Here is a 16,793-nt window from a genome sequence, read left to right as displayed (position 1 = left end):
TCTATACGAAAAGTAGGCATATTAATTGATTGTAGCCTATTATTAATTTGCTATAATGAAGCAAAGACATCCCTATAGGCTATTGGTCTTCTATTTCTATGAGACTTCAAACGAATTACATTGCTACAGCGAAAAGTATGTATTTCAAGCTTTTGTGCTTGAATGCATTATAAGGGGGCTTGAGTTTATTATACTGTGCGCGCAATGCATTGGGAAATCTTTACTGTTGGTGCGCCACCGGAAAAATAAAAAAAAACGGTGTTGCTAGGACACGTTAGAGTAAACAAAAAAAGTGTCATCTAGCATTTTTTTGCTGATGCAAATTAGTTTCAAATCTATTAATTTATATTTAACCAGAGAAATGAATTTGGCTGGGAAAATAAAGGTAAGAGAGGGTCTGACCAACTAATGTTAGCTTTGCTAGCTAGCTAGCTGTCAACTGAAAGAGCTTGGACATTTAGCTTTCTAGGTACAGTAGCAAGCTAGCTAACTGTTAATGTAGCTGTATGCCCCGAATTCATTGCTACTCAATTGGGGGCATTTTTCTTCCATTGCTATATTGTAGATACATCTTAATTTAGTACTTTTTTTTATAGGAACCTGACCCCCTGAACCCAAAAGTCTTGCTATGGTAGGGGGGCACGTACAGCCGTATTCAAGATTTTTCTGCAAACTAACGTTATAGGCTTACAATTCGATTGAAATCCTCTATTTGTGTGTGTTCACAGGGCAGATGTAAGCTACAGTGACATGGAGGAAATTGAAAACACCAAGGCCATACCAGAGCTAGAGAGGTCTCTATCCTTGTTTGTGGCCACACACACACAAAATCCCTGACATTGTGGTTAACTGGTTACTTTTTACTCAGAACTCTATGCTGTGTGCTGGGAGTAAACATTCCTGAGCCGAGGAGGGGAGTCCTGCTGGAGCTCTATGTCCACACAGTGCTGTTCTGTAGAGAGAGCAACTTCAACAGGGAGCAGACATCTGTCCTCCTCTCCATCGTCAAGAGCATGCATCAGGCTAACACTGGTAATGGGCTACTGCTCATAGTTTGGTCTTGTGCTGTTTTAGGAAGAGGAAGACAGTTTTATGTCAGCAGCATTGACTCTGCAATGTTAATAACTTTGCATTTCTTTGTTCAGAAACTCCACTCAACAATATGGGCCATTGCTATGCATACTGCAGTGAACTTCTGCTCTGTCACTCTGTCGGGGTGAGTTTGTGTATCCGAAGAGGCAATACTGTTTATTCCCACATGTTCTATTTACTTTACAATCTCCCCAATGTATGAATTGTAATTCAGTCTTGTGTTTTGGACATTTTCATGGACAAACTGTTACATTTCACCATTATTCTATTGTTTTCTACCTGCCACAGAGGCCTCCCTTCAGTATCAGCCTGTTCAGCTCTGAGGACGTGACCCAGATCTTGAAGTATCTCCTTAACACCTATTTTAGACATTACAATCTGTACAAGTACATATTCACCCCTCAGGTAATCTCCACACATTAGATATCTGGGAGCCATATATTTTTCTAAATAACACACACACATGTTTTTTTGGGGCTAAACTGTAACTTGAAGTTAGTGTTTTGCTCCTTGTCTCTTAGGTTAGATTGGATATGTCTTTTTCCTACTCTGGGATGCCAGACGAAGACCCTGTCACTGAGACTGACGCGGTATCATCAGGTCGGTGTTATTGCGCAAGCTCTGAAATATCCACCATACCCATGTGATCAGGGGAACAGTATGAATTCATGTTTTATCTGCGTGCACCAGATGGGTACGGCAAGAAGGAAAACGAGCCAGAGACGGCAGAAGGGGAGCAGCCCATTGAAGCAATGAACACAGGTCCAGAGGTGGCTAATACAGGTATTACATGGTTGCTCATGCAAGGCACCTGTATAGACTAGAGAAATTGTGTTGTAACACGCTTGTTTCTCAATATCGACACTTCAGTTGCAACTTGTGAAATTTCCTGTTTGTAAAAGTGTCTCTTTTCTCTATTAGATCCATCGCCCAAGTCAGAGTTGAGGACGATAATACAACAGGAAATGAGAGAGGAGATGATACATATGTCAAGGCAACTAGAGCAACGATTGAAGGAAAGTGCAGATCGGCTAAATAGCGCACTGACTTCACTGGAGACCAATCTCCAAGGCAAAAAGTAAACATCAAAGCCTGATTTTTATCTATGCATTTCATTCTGTTCTTTGCACATGCTGTTCTTTGCACTAAAAACACGTTAGTCAAATTTGAGATATAGGTTATTTGTGGGTGTCTGTCAGTAAAGAGGTTGATTGCGTAATCATGCTTTTGTTAACTCCTTTAAACACAAAATCAACACACAAATATTACAAAGTAAATAGGTTACTTTCATTATCAATAAAACATTGGTCTTTCACAGTTGTACAATTATTGTAGGAATGGAATGCCATTTTAATTCAGGCAAAGGAACACTTAGTTGAGTAAATCTCAAACTGGACTGAAAAGGAATGCTATTGGTTACAATAATTGCCGTATTGCACTAAACACCAAACACAGAAAGGAAACTAATCTGACTGGGGTAACAGTTATTTCGTCATTTCCTATACCCTTAACTCAAACTATTAGTGGAAATTGGAAAACTATATTTGGAATGTTTAATGTTTCTTCTGCAATCACTAACTTTCCGCTATGTTATTTTAGATTCAGTAAGAATATATGATTGCTAAAATACAGGTTTAGGTAGCAAATAGAAGTAAACAATGAAAAAAAGAATGTTATGTCAACTCAATAGAGAATGTCATAGCAATAAAAAAAAAAAAAACTTTTTCAAGCATTAACTGCACCATCGGTATGGATTTATGTTCACCTTTTTTGCCCTATGTGTACAATATAGTGCATTGAAGTGGCTTTGTCACTTTTGCTTCCTAAAACCATTGCCAGCTGATTTGAGTAATCTCAAAAGGCACTCTCTTGGACCCTAAAATTAACACAAAATTCTCATCTCTGGATCCACAACGATCTCAAATTCCACTTAACCATAAATAATAATGAGCCATTATTCGCATTAAGGCGAACATGGTCACCGGATCATGAATTCCTCATCCTATGTAACGAGACCTAGCATTCACAAAGAAAAAATATGCACACCAAAATGTCAAACCTGTTAAAGCTAATGCGGTTACTAGAACAAGTATGATCTTTTAAGTTTCAAAGTCCTCTAAACCAAGAAGCATTATTTTAGCCGTATTCTGGAAGAGGGCAGCCCTGTTTTGCTGCTCCCCTTTCTTAACCCAGTGTCCATAGATCCTGAAGGCGCAGCCGTCGATTAGTTTGCGCACTCCCTTCAAGGAGTAGGGGTCTCTGGCCAGGACCTCCCGCGTCAGTGGCCTGGCTCTGCGGTAGCGACAGTACATGCGGATACAGGCTAGCACACTCAGGATCAGTACCTACAGGAACATGGAAAGGGACGTGAATTAAAACAGACACATTAATACTTCACAACATCCCAGAAGATCCCCATCTTCCAGTCAAAGCACGAATCCAATTGGATGCAATGGAAATCTAATTCTGGCTCAGCGGTTTATTTTACGGTCACTGGAGCCAAATAACACAAAATACATCGAAACTTACCCTGAATGTCTTCCGGGGACTGAAGTGACGCACCTCGTCCCTTTGGTACTGCCTAAAGAAGGAATGAGCCAAGGCTTGTTCAGCGTTGAGACGGACAATTGGGTCCACCACCAGCAACCTGGTAATCTAACAGTTGTGAAAGAGAGAACAAGAGAGAAGTCCTAAAACAATGCCAGTCGGAGAAAGTGTATCAATGTTCATATTCAACATATTCTTTGATGACATATGGTATTAAAATCCACCTTGAAATATACAAAATCAGCCCATGAATCATAGATCGGAACTAGAGACAGGATGAGGTCTCACCAGATCTTTGACGGTGTCAGACCGGTCATCCCACTCTGGGGAGCTGAACTGGTAACGGCCCTCCATGATCATTCTGAGCATCAGCAGCTGTTTGCGGTGCCAGAAGGGTGGAGAGCCAGCCAGCAAGGTGAACAGAATCACCCCACACGCCCAGCTAACACACAGAAAACCAGATACAGCGTCAGGAACAGAATCTTCACGGATTCATAAAATAGTTTGGTGCTCTTATATTATAAATAACAAAATGTTCTTAGGACTATCTGATTACTGAAAGTGATAATTTTAAGACTTACAGGTCAACTTCCTTCCCATATCCCTGATGCGTCTCATCCATGGAGCATTTCAGGATTTCAGGTGCCAAATAACCTGGTGTCCCACAAAGCTCTAGCCGTTTGGAGAGAACAAAGAAAGCAATTACACATTTGAGCTATGTGGGCAATTAATGGATTTTGTCTTCAACTTTTTATTTTGTTGATGAGAGTGTAAATCCAAAATGCAACGAGTTCATTTCATTCTTCCCTCTCACCTCTCAGATTCTTGCCTGGCTGAAGCTGGACAGAGAAGCCAAAGTCAGAGAGTTTGATGTGTCCCTGGTCATCCAGCAGAATGTTTTCAGGTTTCAGGTCCCGGTGAACTATGTTGAGGGAATGGAGGTACTGGACAGCTTCCAGGAGACATCGCATCATACACCTGAGAGAGAGGGAGAGAGAGAGAGAGGGAGGGAGAGAGAGAATTGAGAAGATCTGGAGTGTATTTCTGGCTTGGGTTATAACGGACCAAAATCTAGACACTCACCTAGTTTCCTTCTCACTGAGAGTGACCTTCTCTGTCAGGTAGTCGAAAAGCTCTCCACTCCTCATGCTGCAAAAGGAACAATAACGATAGAAAACTCTTGAGTAGGTCGAAGACTACGAAAAGACAGGATAGTTCAAACGCATCACAAAACACAGCTACACATGTAATAATATATTAGGCTATATAAATGCATACTTACAGGTCAAATACCAAAAATATGAAGGTTGTTGACTCATAGGAATCAATGAGAGTGACTTGGAGAAAGAGAAATAAAAGTCTATCATTAGCATATTGCATTTCAAGAGACACAAGTAAGCTATTTTAATGCCCTTCGGTACATTGGTGAAGGTAGTACAAACTCACTGATAGAGGAGTGTCCTTTGACCATGTTGAGAACCTGGATCTCCTTCAGTGTGGAGCTCTTCACCTCTTCCAGCTGCTGTGCGGTCATCTTCTCAGCTGTGATCTCTATAATCTTCACTGCCAACTCCTGCCCTGTGTGCTTGTGCACACATCTGCGCACCACACTACTCACACCTCTGCAAGGACAAAGAAATAGATATCGTAAAGTGTCAATTCAAATTGGCTGAGTAGTCAGGCCAGATGAGCCTGATCTGTGTTTGCCACATGGGGCAATTAATATCATAATTTCTTCCTGAAAACCAAATTGCACAATAAATGCAGTATTTTTAAGTAAAAGACAGACAAGTTATGGCATTGCTGTTTGTAAACAGCTACATTTTCTGGGCGAGTGATCATAATCTTCGGGCAACTGAAAAGTACTCCTGACTAAGGGAGAAAAAAAAAGGTTTTGTGATAGAGGCACCAAATTTCACACACAGCTAGGGCATGTCTAAATAAGTATTTTTGGCTACAGTCCCAAAACAGATTTGGTCCATTCCCCCCCAGCTCCATAGACGGGTTGATTGTTTAGCAACAGAACCGACGCATGCACAACTATGGGGCAAAACAGACAGGGTGGGCTTAGAATGTTGACAACATGTAAACAATATTTAGTCTCCAATGTTTATTGAAAACATAAATACATTTGCACAATGAGCATTTGTGGTCCATCAAATACATCTTAACAGGTTAGCTAGTTAGTGCATTTTAGTCACATTAGCATTGACATTAAAATCAGTCAACTCCTAAAAACAAGGCATGGTATCATGAACAAGATTAAACTACAGTGCCTTCAGAAAGTATTCATACCCCCTGACTTACTCCACATTTTGTTGTGTTAAAGCCTGAAATCAAAATGTATTAAATAGATTTTTTTCCTCTCACCCATCTACACACAATACCCCGTAATGACAAAGTGAAAAAATGTTTTTAGAAATTGTTGCTAATTTATTGAAAATGAAATACAGAAATATCTAATATACATACATATTCACACACCCGAGTCAATACTTTGTAGAAGCACCTTTGGCATCGATTACAGCTGTGAGTCTTTCTGGGTAAGTCTAAGAGCTTTCCACACCTGGATTGTGCAACATTTGACCATTATTCTTTTCAAGATTCTTCAAGCTCTGTCAAATTGGTTGCAAGATAACCATTTTCAGGTCTTGCCATAGATTTTCAAGTAGATTTATGTGTAACTCGGCTACTCAGGAACAATAACCGTCTTCTTGATAAGCAACCCCAGTGTAGATTTGGTGTTGTGTTTTAGGTTATTGTCCTGATGAAAGGGGAATTCGTCTCCTAGTGTCTGGTGGAAAGCAGACTGAACCAGGTTTTTTCTAGGATTTTGACTGTGCTTAGCCATTAGTTGTTTTTTTATCCTGAAAAACTCCAGTCCCCTTTTTATTTATTTAACTAGGCAAGTCAGTTAAGAACTAATTATTATTTACAATGACGGCCTACCCCGGCCAAACACGGACAATGCCGGGCCAATTGTGCGCCACCCTATGGGACTCTGAATCACGGCCGGATGTTAAACAGCCTGGATTCGAAGCAGGAATTGTAGTTACGCCTCTTGCACTGAGATGCAGTGCCTTAGGGCTCCCGAGAATACCCATAACATGATGCAGCCAACACTATGCTTGGAAATATGGAGAGTGGTACTCAGTAATGTGTTGTATTGGATTTTCCCCAAACATAACACTTTGTATTCAGGACAAAAAGTGAATTGCTTTGTTACATTTTTTGCGGTATTACTTTAGTGCCTTGTTGCAAACAGGATGCATGTTTTTTTATTCTGTACAAGCTTCCTTCTTTTCACTCTGTCAATTACAGTGGCAAGAAAAAGTATGTGAACCCTTTGGAAATACCTGGATTTCTGCATAAAATTGGTCATAGATGAAGATCAAATCCAATTATAAGTCCCGACAATAGACAAACAGTCTGTTTAAACTAATAACACTCAAACAATACGTTTTCGTGTCTTTATTGAACACACTATGTAAACATTCACAGTGCAGGGTGGAAAAAGTATGTGAACCCTTGGATTTAATAACTGGTTGACCCTCCTTTGGCAGCAATAACCTCCAACCAAAAGTTTTCTGTAGTTGCAGATCAGATCTGCACAACGGTCAGGAAGAATTTTGGACCATTCCTCTTTTCAAAACTGTTTCAGTTCAGCAATATTCATGGGATGTCTGGTGTGAACTGCTCCCTTGAGGTCATGCCACAGCATCTCAATTGGGTTGAAGTCAGGACTGACTGGGCCACTCCAGAAGGCATATTTTCTTCTGTTGAAGCCATTCTGTTGTCAATTTATTTCTGTGTTTTGGGTTGTTGTCCTGTTGCATCACCCAACTTCTATTGAGCTTCAATTGGCAGACAGCCTTACATTCTCTTGCAAAATGTCTTGATAGACTTGGGAATTCGTTTTTCCGTCGATGATAGCAAGCTGTCCAGGTCCTGAGGCAGCAAAGCAGCCCAAACCATGATGCTCCCTCCACCATACTTTACAGTTGGGATGAGGTTTTGCTGTTGGTGTGCTCCTGCCTTTTTTTCTCCACACATAGTGTTGTGTGTTCCTTGCAAAGAACTCTTGGACCAGGTCTCTCTTAAAAAATTAGATTTTATCTCAATGAGAAAAACATATATGAATAAGGTTGAATGAAAATATAATAGCTTCATGCCACATTGGCTTCAGAAAACGCCAGAAGCTTCTGTTTACCACAGAAAGCATTTGATTATATCCGTTTTCCTCTACCTTTCCTGGCTGGCAAAGTATCAGGATGTTGAAAACTGAATCTGAATGCATCTGAGAAGTTGAATATGTTTAACTTTGAACATTTCTCTGACAAGAAATTTACGAAAGTGCGAACCCTGTGCCATTGGTAGGTTATAAAACTTTTTTTTTTTACCCTTTCACATAATACATTTTTTTTTAACACTTCATACAAAAGACATCAACATAATGAGATATGTCAAGATATAGTAGAGATGAGTGAGGAATAAGTGCAGATAGCTCAAATAAACATGGAAATGAAAGTATCAATTGCCGAATTTAGGGTTAGGAGTTTATCACAGAAACATGTGTTTGATGTATTTAATACCATTCCACTTATTCCACTCCTGTGGAGTATATACAGTGGGGCAAAAAAAGTATTTAGTCAGCCACCAATTGTGCAAGTTCTCCCACTTAAAAAGATGAGAGGCCTATAATTTTCATCATAGGTACACTTCAACTATGACAGACAAAATGATAAATTGTAGGATTTTTAATGAATTTATTAGCAAATTATGGTGGAAAATAAGTATTTGGTCAATAACAAAAGTTTCTCAATACTTTGTTATATACCCTTTGTTGGCAATGACAGAGGTCAAACGTTTTCTGTAAGTCTTCACAAGGTTTTCACACACTGTTGCTGGTATTTTGGCCCATTCCTCCATGCAGATCTCCTCTAGAGCAGTGATGTTTTGGGGCTGTTGCTGGGCAACAGGACTTTCAAGTCCCTCCAAAGATTTTCTATGGGGTTGAGATCTGGAGACTGGCTAGGCCACTCCAGGACCTTGAAATGCTTCTTACGAAGCCACTCCTTCGTTGCCCGGGTGGTGTGTTTGGGATCATTGTCATGCTGAAAGACCCAGCCACGTTTCATCTTCAATGCCCTTGCTGATGGAAGGAGGTTTTCACATGTATCTCACGATACATGGCCCCATTCATTCTTTCCTTTACACGGATCAGTCATCCTAGTCCCTTTGCAGAAAAACAGCCCCAAAGCATGATGTTTCCACCCCCATGCTTCACAGTAGGTATGGTGTTCTTTGGATGCAACTCAGCATTCTTTGTCCTCCAAACACGACGAGTTGAGTTTTTACCAAAAAGTTATATTTTGGTTTCATCTGACCATATGACATTCTCGCAATCTTCTTCTGGATCATCCAAATGCACTCTAGCAAACTTCAGACGGGCCTGGACATGTACTGGCTTAAGCAGGGGGACATGTCTGGCACTGCAGGATTTGAGTCCCTGGCGGCGTAGTGTGTTACTGATGGTAGGCTTTGTTACTTTGGTCCCAGCTCTCTGCAGGTCATTCACTAGGTCCCCCCGTGTGGTTCTGGGATTTTTGCTCACCGTTCTTGTGATCATTTGGACCCCACAGGTGAGATCTTGCGTGGAGCCCCAGATCGAGGGAGATTATCAGTGGCCTTGTATGTCTTCCATTTCCTAATAATTGCTCCCACAGTTGATTTCTTCAAACCAAGCTGCTTACCTATTGCAGATTCAGTCTTCCCAGCCTGGTGCAGGCCTACAATTTTGTTTCTGGTGTCCTTTGACAGCTCTTTGATCTTGGCCATAGCGGAGTTTGGAGTGTGACTGTTTGAGGCTGTGGACCGGTGTCTTTAATACTGATAACAAGTTCAAACAGGTGCCATAAATACAGGCAACGAGTGGAGGACAGAGGAGCCTCTTAAAGAAGAAGTTACAGGTCTGTGAGAGCCAGAAATCTTGCTTGTTTGTAGGTGACCAAATACTTATTTTCCACCATAATTTGAAAATAAATTCATTAAAAATCCTACAATGTGATTTTCTGCATTTTTTTCCCTTCATTATTATAAATGTAAAATCAGTCAGGTTTGAGACCAGGTCACAGCACAGTCTCTGCTGTATCCCTGGTCATACGTTATGTGGTTAATTGTATGGATAAACGGCAACATTGTGTTGCCTTCTTCATTGACCTGTCGAAGGCCATCGATACTATTGATCACTCACTGCAAATTTAGAGGCTTTCATCAATTGGCCTAGACCAGGCTCCGTGTAACTTGGCTGTGTATAACAAATACAACTCAGTGTATATCCACTGATGGTGTTAAATCGGACATAACAAAAAAAAAGTGTCCCACAGGGGTCAATTCTTGGTCCAGTACTGTTCACTAATTACATTAACAACATGAGTTTGTCTGTTAAAAAAAAAAACAATCCCTGCGCTTGTATGCTGATGATCCTGTTGTGTATGCTATTGCCCCCACGGTTAAGCAGGCTCTTTCTGAACTGCAGCCTGTCTTAATGCTTTACAACAAACCTTTATTGAACTGAAATTAGTATGGAATGCAGGTAAAACCAGGTTGTTTTCCAGAACACATAAAAATGTCTCTGTTGATTTAAAATCGGTTTTCAAGTCCGGGCCACTCAAGGACATTCAGAGACCTTTCCCAAAGCCAGTCCTGTGTTGTCTTGGCTGTGTGTTTGGGTTTTTGTCCTGTTGGAAGGTGAACCGTCACCCCAGTCGGAGGTCCTGAGTGCCCTGGAGCAGGTTTTCACCAAGGATCTCTCTGTACTTTGCTCCGTTCATCTTTCCTTCGATCCTGACTAGTCTCCCAGTCCCTGCCACTGAAAAACATCCCCACAGCATGACGCTACGACCGCCATGCTTCCCCGTAGGGTTGGTGCCAGGTTTCCTCCAGACGTGACACTTGGCATTCAGGCCAGAGTTCAATGTTATTTTCATCAGACCAGAGAATCTTGTTCCTCATGGTCAGAGTCATTTAGGTGCCTTTTGACAAACTTCAAGCAGGCTGTCATGTGCCTTTTACTGAGGAGTGGCTTCCATCTGGCCACTCCACCATAAAGACCTGATCCGCCGATTGCTCAGTTTGGCCGGTCGGCCAGCTCTAGGAAGAGTCTTGGTGGTTCCAAACTTCTTCCATTTAACATTTATGAATGATGGAGGCCACTGTGCTCTTGGGGACTTTCAATGCTGCAGAAATGTTTTGATACCCTTCCAAAGATCTCTGCCTCAACACAATCCTGTCTCTGAGCTCTATGGACAATTCCTTCGACCTAATGGCTTGGTTTTTGCTCTGACATGCACTGTCAACTGTGGGACTTTATATAGACAGGTGTGTGCCTTTCCAAATCATGTCCAATTAATTGAATTTACCCCAGGTGGACTCCAATCAAGTTGTAGAAACATTTCAAGGATGATCAATGGAATGGATGCACCTGAGCTCAATTTCATGTCTTATAGCAAAGGGTGAATACTTATGTAAGGTTCTAAAAACCTGTTTTCGCTTTGTTATTATGGGGTATTTAGTGTAGATTAATGAGGAAAAAATATGTATTGAATACATTTTTAAATATGGCTGTAATGTAGCAAAATGTGGAAAAAGTCAAGGGGGTCTGAATACTTTACAAATGCACTGTATATAGACCTGTGGTGCTTACACCCACAAAGCGCTGACTGGCATGTTACGTGTAATTGAATAAGGCTTCAGCGAATGAAAAGCACGATGTGAGATGTCAAAACAGAGTCGACAGAAAGAGAAACCATTTGAACTAAATGCCTTTGTGAGACCATTCAACCTTTACAAACAGCAAGTAAAGGTCTAAATAATGACGTTATAGCTATAGTGCCAATGCAGATGTAACTTATTTTACTCTAGGGCACCAGTTTTGCAAAATGGCTGCTAACCAGCTCCAATGGACAGGATTCACATGGCCATATGTCATAAATAATTGGTACATAAAGGCCAATGATGGCTTAAAATGCTTGAGGTAGTGTGGAGAACACAAGAAAATGGCCCAAGTATGCCAGATATGTATCCTTTAAAATGCCGTCATAGCCCCCCCTTGAACATTGTAAGCCAGCATTTGGGGCTGTGCATTACAAAATGGCAATTTGAGGGCACCTTTTGACCACTATTCTGCATACATTTTAAAGGATACATATCTGGCATACTTGGGCCATTTTATTGTGTTCTCCACACTACCTCAAGCATTTTAATCTCAAATTCAGTTTCCATCACTTTGTCTCGATTTCACATTCACTTTAGATGTCCACACTCATCAAGAATTTGGTAGTTGATTTCAGCAGAAATGGTGGCTTTTAGCATCGTTTTTTCATCTTTACAAACCGGATAAAAATGTATAACCAGAGCATCGCCATACCCTAGCTCAACACCAACAATTTTTTAAAAAGGCTACAAAAATCATTCCAATCCTAATTAAAGGGCAAATGCAGTTTAGCTGACTTTAGGACCATGCGGACGCCTGGGAGCAGAAGGGAAGGCTGTTTGTATGGCTGGCTGGCTTTATGGGAGCTCATCGACACAACTGTAGGGATCAGCGCAAGTTTTTCTCAAAACAGTGCATATATGGCTGCAGTAGACGGCTTTGGCTAGGTAACTGCTGTTTGACTTGACATTAAACTAAACTAGAGTGTTAATCCCAGTGCTGAGCTAGTGCATGGCAGCTAATTCTTGTATGACGTGTTTGGAGAATGAGGTGAAATAAGCTACAGCAAGGTGATAATGGCTGCAGTCAATTCTGCTTGTTTTTGCAGTGCAGTAAATAAGCTTAATTTATACACTTTGCCGTACCCTAGGCTTATCTGAAATGACGTCACTGAGCCAGATCCCTTTGCTCCACGGATTAAGGTAGAAACACAATTACACTACTGCTATTGGGTTTATTGGATATATTTACTTAATATTTTCTAAAATGTATGTATTACAATTGTTATGATGGTTATTTTATTCAGTCTTCATCCATAATCTTTGGTTACACAACACCTGCTCTTTCCATGACATAGACTGACCAGGTGAATCCAAGTGAAAGCTATGATCCCTTATTGACTTGTTAAATCCACTTCAATTAGTGTAGATGAAGGGGAGGTAACAGGTTAAAGAAGGATTTTTAAGCATTCAGACAATTAAAACATGAATTGTATGTGTGCCATTCAGAGGGTGTATGGGCAAGACTAAATATATAAATGCCTTTAAAATGGTGACTGATAGTAGGTGCCAGGCGCATCAGTCTGCGTGCTTCAAGAACCGCAGTGCTTTTATTGTGTTCTCAACACCATCTCAAACATTGTAAGCCATCACTGAGCTGTGTCTACCTATTACTTATGGAGATATGGCCATGTGACAAAATCTGTGATGGCACTATAGCCAAGAACACGTCTTAGGCCGTGTCCCCGTAAAATGTGACACTTAGCCGCTGGACTATAATGTGCTTAGGATCTATTCTTGTGTGAAGTGTGACTTAGTAACTCACCTGCCAATCACCTCTTTCGGGTCATATTTCTGGTAGAACTCCTTGGCTCCCACCCAGTCAGGTAGTTCATCTCCAATCACTATATCTCGAGTCATGGTGACAGCTTAATCTATAACATGATCAGAACATTACCGTGTTATTGCTACTTGGACAGGATGCTCTGAGAGCTTTGACAAGATAATCAAATTGATCAAGGGTGACAGGCTACATTTAGCTTGAATTTATCTAATGCACAACAAATTGGTATATTATATACAGCCTGAGACATTTGTGCAAACTCGTGTAAATGTTCCTTACAAACCAGAATGTTGAATAAAATTAAATTTAGCGTGCTCTACCGGTTGTCTGTGCTGTTTGGCCTTCTGCTACTTAAAATTTGAGACAAAATATCCACAGGAAAGTATGGTTTACACAACTTTTTAGAGAGCAGGTAAATATATGGTTCTTTTGGCACCCAGGTAAAGTTAGTTTTATATAGGATATTCGCTTCTCTCATCAATAGCTATTGAACCAAGCATGCCATGACAGTGAACATTGTATATTCTGAATCCGTTGAGGATGGAGAACAATCCTCACATTTGAAGATTTAAATCTGAATATCCAATATAAAACACATTTTACCTAGCTGCCTAACACATACCTACTGGCGCTATAAAAAGTTGGGTAAACCATACTTTCCTGTGGATATTTTGTCTCAAATTTCAAGCAGCAGAAGGACAAACTGCACAGACAACCGGTCATTTATATGACTTTGCACACAAAACATATCAGGCTATATAACATACCAGTCAAAAGTTTGGACACACCTAATCATTCCTGGGTTTTTCTTTAATGTTGCTATTTTCTACATTGCAGAATAATGGTGAAGACATAAAAACTATGAAATAACATGTGGAATCATCTAGTAACCAAAAAGTGTTATAAACAAATCAAAATATATTTTATATTTCAGATTCTTCAAAGTAGCCACCCTTTGCCTTGATGACAGCTTTGCACAATCGTGGCATTCTCTCAACCGGCTTCAAGAGGTAGTCAATGGGAATGCAATTCAATTAACAGGTGTGTCTTGTTAAAAAGTTCATTTGTGGAATGTCTTTCCTTCTTAATGCATTTGAGCCAATCAGTTGTCTTGTGACAAGGTAGGGGTGGTATACAGAAGATAGCCCTATTTAGTAAAAGACCAAGTCCATATTATGGCAAGAACAGCTCAAATAAGAAAAGAAAAATGACAGTCCATCATTATTTTAAGACATGATGGTCAGTCAATGCGGAAAATTTCAAGAACTTTGTTTCTTCATGTGCAGTCACAAAAACCATCAAATGCTATGATGAAACTGGCTCTCATGAGGACCGCCACAGGAAAGGAAGACCCAGAGTTACATCTGCAAAAACACTACTAAAGGACACCAATAACAAGAATAGACTTGCTTGGGCCAAGAAACACAAGCAATGGACATGAGACCGATGGAAATCTGTCCTTTGGTATGATCAGTACAAATTTGTGATTTTTGGTTCTAACCGCCGTGTCTTTGTGAGACGCAGAGTAGGTGAACGCATGATCTCCACGTGTGTGGTTCCCACCGTAAATCATGGAGGAGGTGTGATGGTATGGGGTGCTTTGACAGTCAGTGATTTATTTAGATTTCAAGGCATACTTAACCAGCATGCATACCACAGCATTCTGCAGCAATACACCATCCCATCTGGTTTGCGCTTAGTGAGACTATAATTTGTTTTTCAACAAGACAATGACCCAACACACCTCCAGGCTGTGTAAGGGCAATTTGACCAAGAAGGAGAGTAATGAGTGCTACATCAGATGACCTGGCCTCCACAATCACCTGACCTCAACCAAATTGAGATGGTTTGGGATGAGTTGGACCGAACAGTGAAGGAAAAGCAGCCAACAAGTGCTCGGCATATGTGGGAACTCCAAGACTGTTGGAAAAGCATTCCAGGTGAAGCTGGTTGAGAGAATGCCAAGAGTGTCCAAAGCTGTCATCAGTGGTGGCTACTTTGAAGAATCTAAAATGTTTTTTATTTGTTTAACACTTTTTGGGTTACTACATGATTCCATGTGTTATTTCATAGTTTTGATGTCTTTACTACTATTATACAATTTAGAAAATAGTAAAAATAAAGAAAAAACCTTGAAGAGTAGGTGTGTCCAAACTTTTGACTGGTACTGTATATATACACACACCAATTAAATTGTCTATTACAGCCTGATTAATCAGACTAAGTTGCCACTAGCTGAGTTTCTCAAATTCACGATATGTTCAAGTACAGAAACGATGGAATTCAGCACCCATAACCGGTTTAACTCAACTATTTATGATGGAGTTGAGCAGCAACTAGTTTGGACGGACTGGATCTCCGATGTCACATAAAATTACGTTTTTATTAAAAACTACAGGTTTTAATACCCCCCAAAATAGCCCACACTTAATACGACATTGTTCTACGTAATTGCGGTCTATTCTTTAAGGTGCTGAAATCAATAGTTTTTTATTTAAAACATAATTTCATGTGATGCCGGAGATCCAGTCCGTCCACACTACTAGTCGCAGTTCAATTCCATCACAAATCGTGGAGTTGTGTTTAGTCGGCTACAACAACCAAATAAAAGCTTGCATTTACAAAGGACAAACATAGGTACAAGGAAACCATTAAATAATTGAATTTTTTACAAGTATCGACTGACAGCGACTCGATGTAGTCGGACTCCAGCCAGCCCACACAACTCTATCGTATGTAGAGTTCGGTAAACTCGGCTAGGTTGCCACTTGCCAGTTACTGTAGCTACCTCTAGCCGGATGATGTAGCTAGCCGGCGAGTGCTGTAACTTGGCAAAACATGTATGGCAATACACCCCCAGCAATTGACATAGATACTTACTGTAGCTAGCTACACATAAGAAGACAACATATTTTAATTTTGACCGATTTGATCACAGCAAGGTTAACTAGCTGCTAACGTTAGCTTAACTAGACATGTCTAACTAGCTGCACACGTTTAAATTGGTTCACGCGGTAACGTTACTTACCAAATGCGATCAAACCACAAGATTGATAGAAGATAAATAGTGTCGAGCATCCGACTGACAATACTACCAAACTGAAGGGCAACTATGTCATTGCAAATATTTCCAGGGTTTCTAACGTTAAGCTACCATCTTGATTGTTTACATTCTTACCTCCTTTACCTACCTTACACATGAACAAAAATGGTTCTTCTTCAATGGGATTTAACTGCTGTTGGCATCCAATGTTAATGGAGCATTACCGCCACCAGTTGGACGGAGTATTGAATGAGAAAATACAAAAACATTGCGGGAAAACGACATCAAACAAAATACCAAATTAGGCACACCAACTAACAAAAATCGTCCAGCTGCATTCACAATGATTTCAACGTTTCTTAAACTTCTTCTCCGCGAACAAGTATTTACATACAACAATGCATATGAAGGGGCTGTAGACTGTAGTGCCATCATGAGGACATAGTGAGGCGTGGCATGGACTAAACATTATTTCACATAATTAATCGTATAACATTGGGATAGTTATTGAATAATGACTAAATGTGTATCGCATGCATTCTATTCGGCATTTAG

The 16,793-nt window shown here is 40.4% G+C and overlaps 2 protein-coding genes across 5 annotated transcripts; one reads left to right on the top strand and one right to left on the bottom strand.

Annotated features, from left to right (window-relative positions):
- Positions 1-33: 33 nt before the first annotated feature.
- Positions 34-2,463, top strand: ccdc189 (coiled-coil domain containing 189). 2 transcript variants are annotated; one of them, XM_021565149.2, is made up of 9 exons: positions 35-385; positions 597-631; positions 729-794; positions 869-1,032; positions 1,146-1,216; positions 1,381-1,497; positions 1,614-1,692; positions 1,783-1,875; positions 2,014-2,463. In XM_021565149.2, the coding sequence occupies exons 1-9, from the start codon at positions 317-319 to the stop codon at positions 2,172-2,174; spliced, it is 855 nt and encodes a 284-aa protein (XP_021420824.2). In that variant the 5' UTR covers positions 35-316; the 3' UTR covers positions 2,175-2,463. The 2 variants fall into 2 exon arrangements, with proteins under 2 accessions (XP_036802367.1, XP_021420824.2); XM_036946472.1 differs by lacking the exon at positions 597-631 and having other exon boundaries at positions 34-385.
- On the bottom strand, positions 2,312-16,607 carry phkg2 (phosphorylase kinase, gamma 2 (testis)). Of its 3 annotated transcripts, none has more exons than XM_021565147.2 (10): positions 16,374-16,607; positions 13,178-13,286; positions 5,086-5,261; positions 4,922-4,976; positions 4,723-4,788; positions 4,454-4,617; positions 4,221-4,311; positions 3,928-4,081; positions 3,622-3,747; positions 2,312-3,437 (listed from the first exon to the last, which is right to left on the bottom strand). In XM_021565147.2, the coding sequence occupies exons 2-10, from the start codon at positions 13,270-13,272 to the stop codon at positions 3,192-3,194; spliced, it is 1,173 nt and encodes a 390-aa protein (XP_021420822.2). In that variant the 5' UTR covers positions 13,273-13,286; positions 16,374-16,607; the 3' UTR covers positions 2,312-3,191. The 3 variants fall into 3 exon arrangements, with proteins under 3 accessions (XP_021420822.2, XP_021420821.2, XP_021420820.2); XM_021565146.2 differs by having other exon boundaries at positions 16,387-16,607; XM_021565145.2 differs by having other exon boundaries at positions 2,323-3,437; positions 16,224-16,380.
- Between the last annotated feature and the right edge of the window lie 186 nt (positions 16,608-16,793).

Source organism: Oncorhynchus mykiss, chromosome 16 (assembly GCF_013265735.2).
Source record: "Oncorhynchus mykiss isolate Arlee chromosome 16, USDA_OmykA_1.1, whole genome shotgun sequence".
Taxonomy (NCBI): Eukaryota; Metazoa; Chordata; class Actinopteri; order Salmoniformes; family Salmonidae; genus Oncorhynchus; species Oncorhynchus mykiss.
The sequence above is the reverse complement of the archived record's forward strand: the minus strand, read 5'-3'. Positions and strand labels throughout refer to the sequence as shown.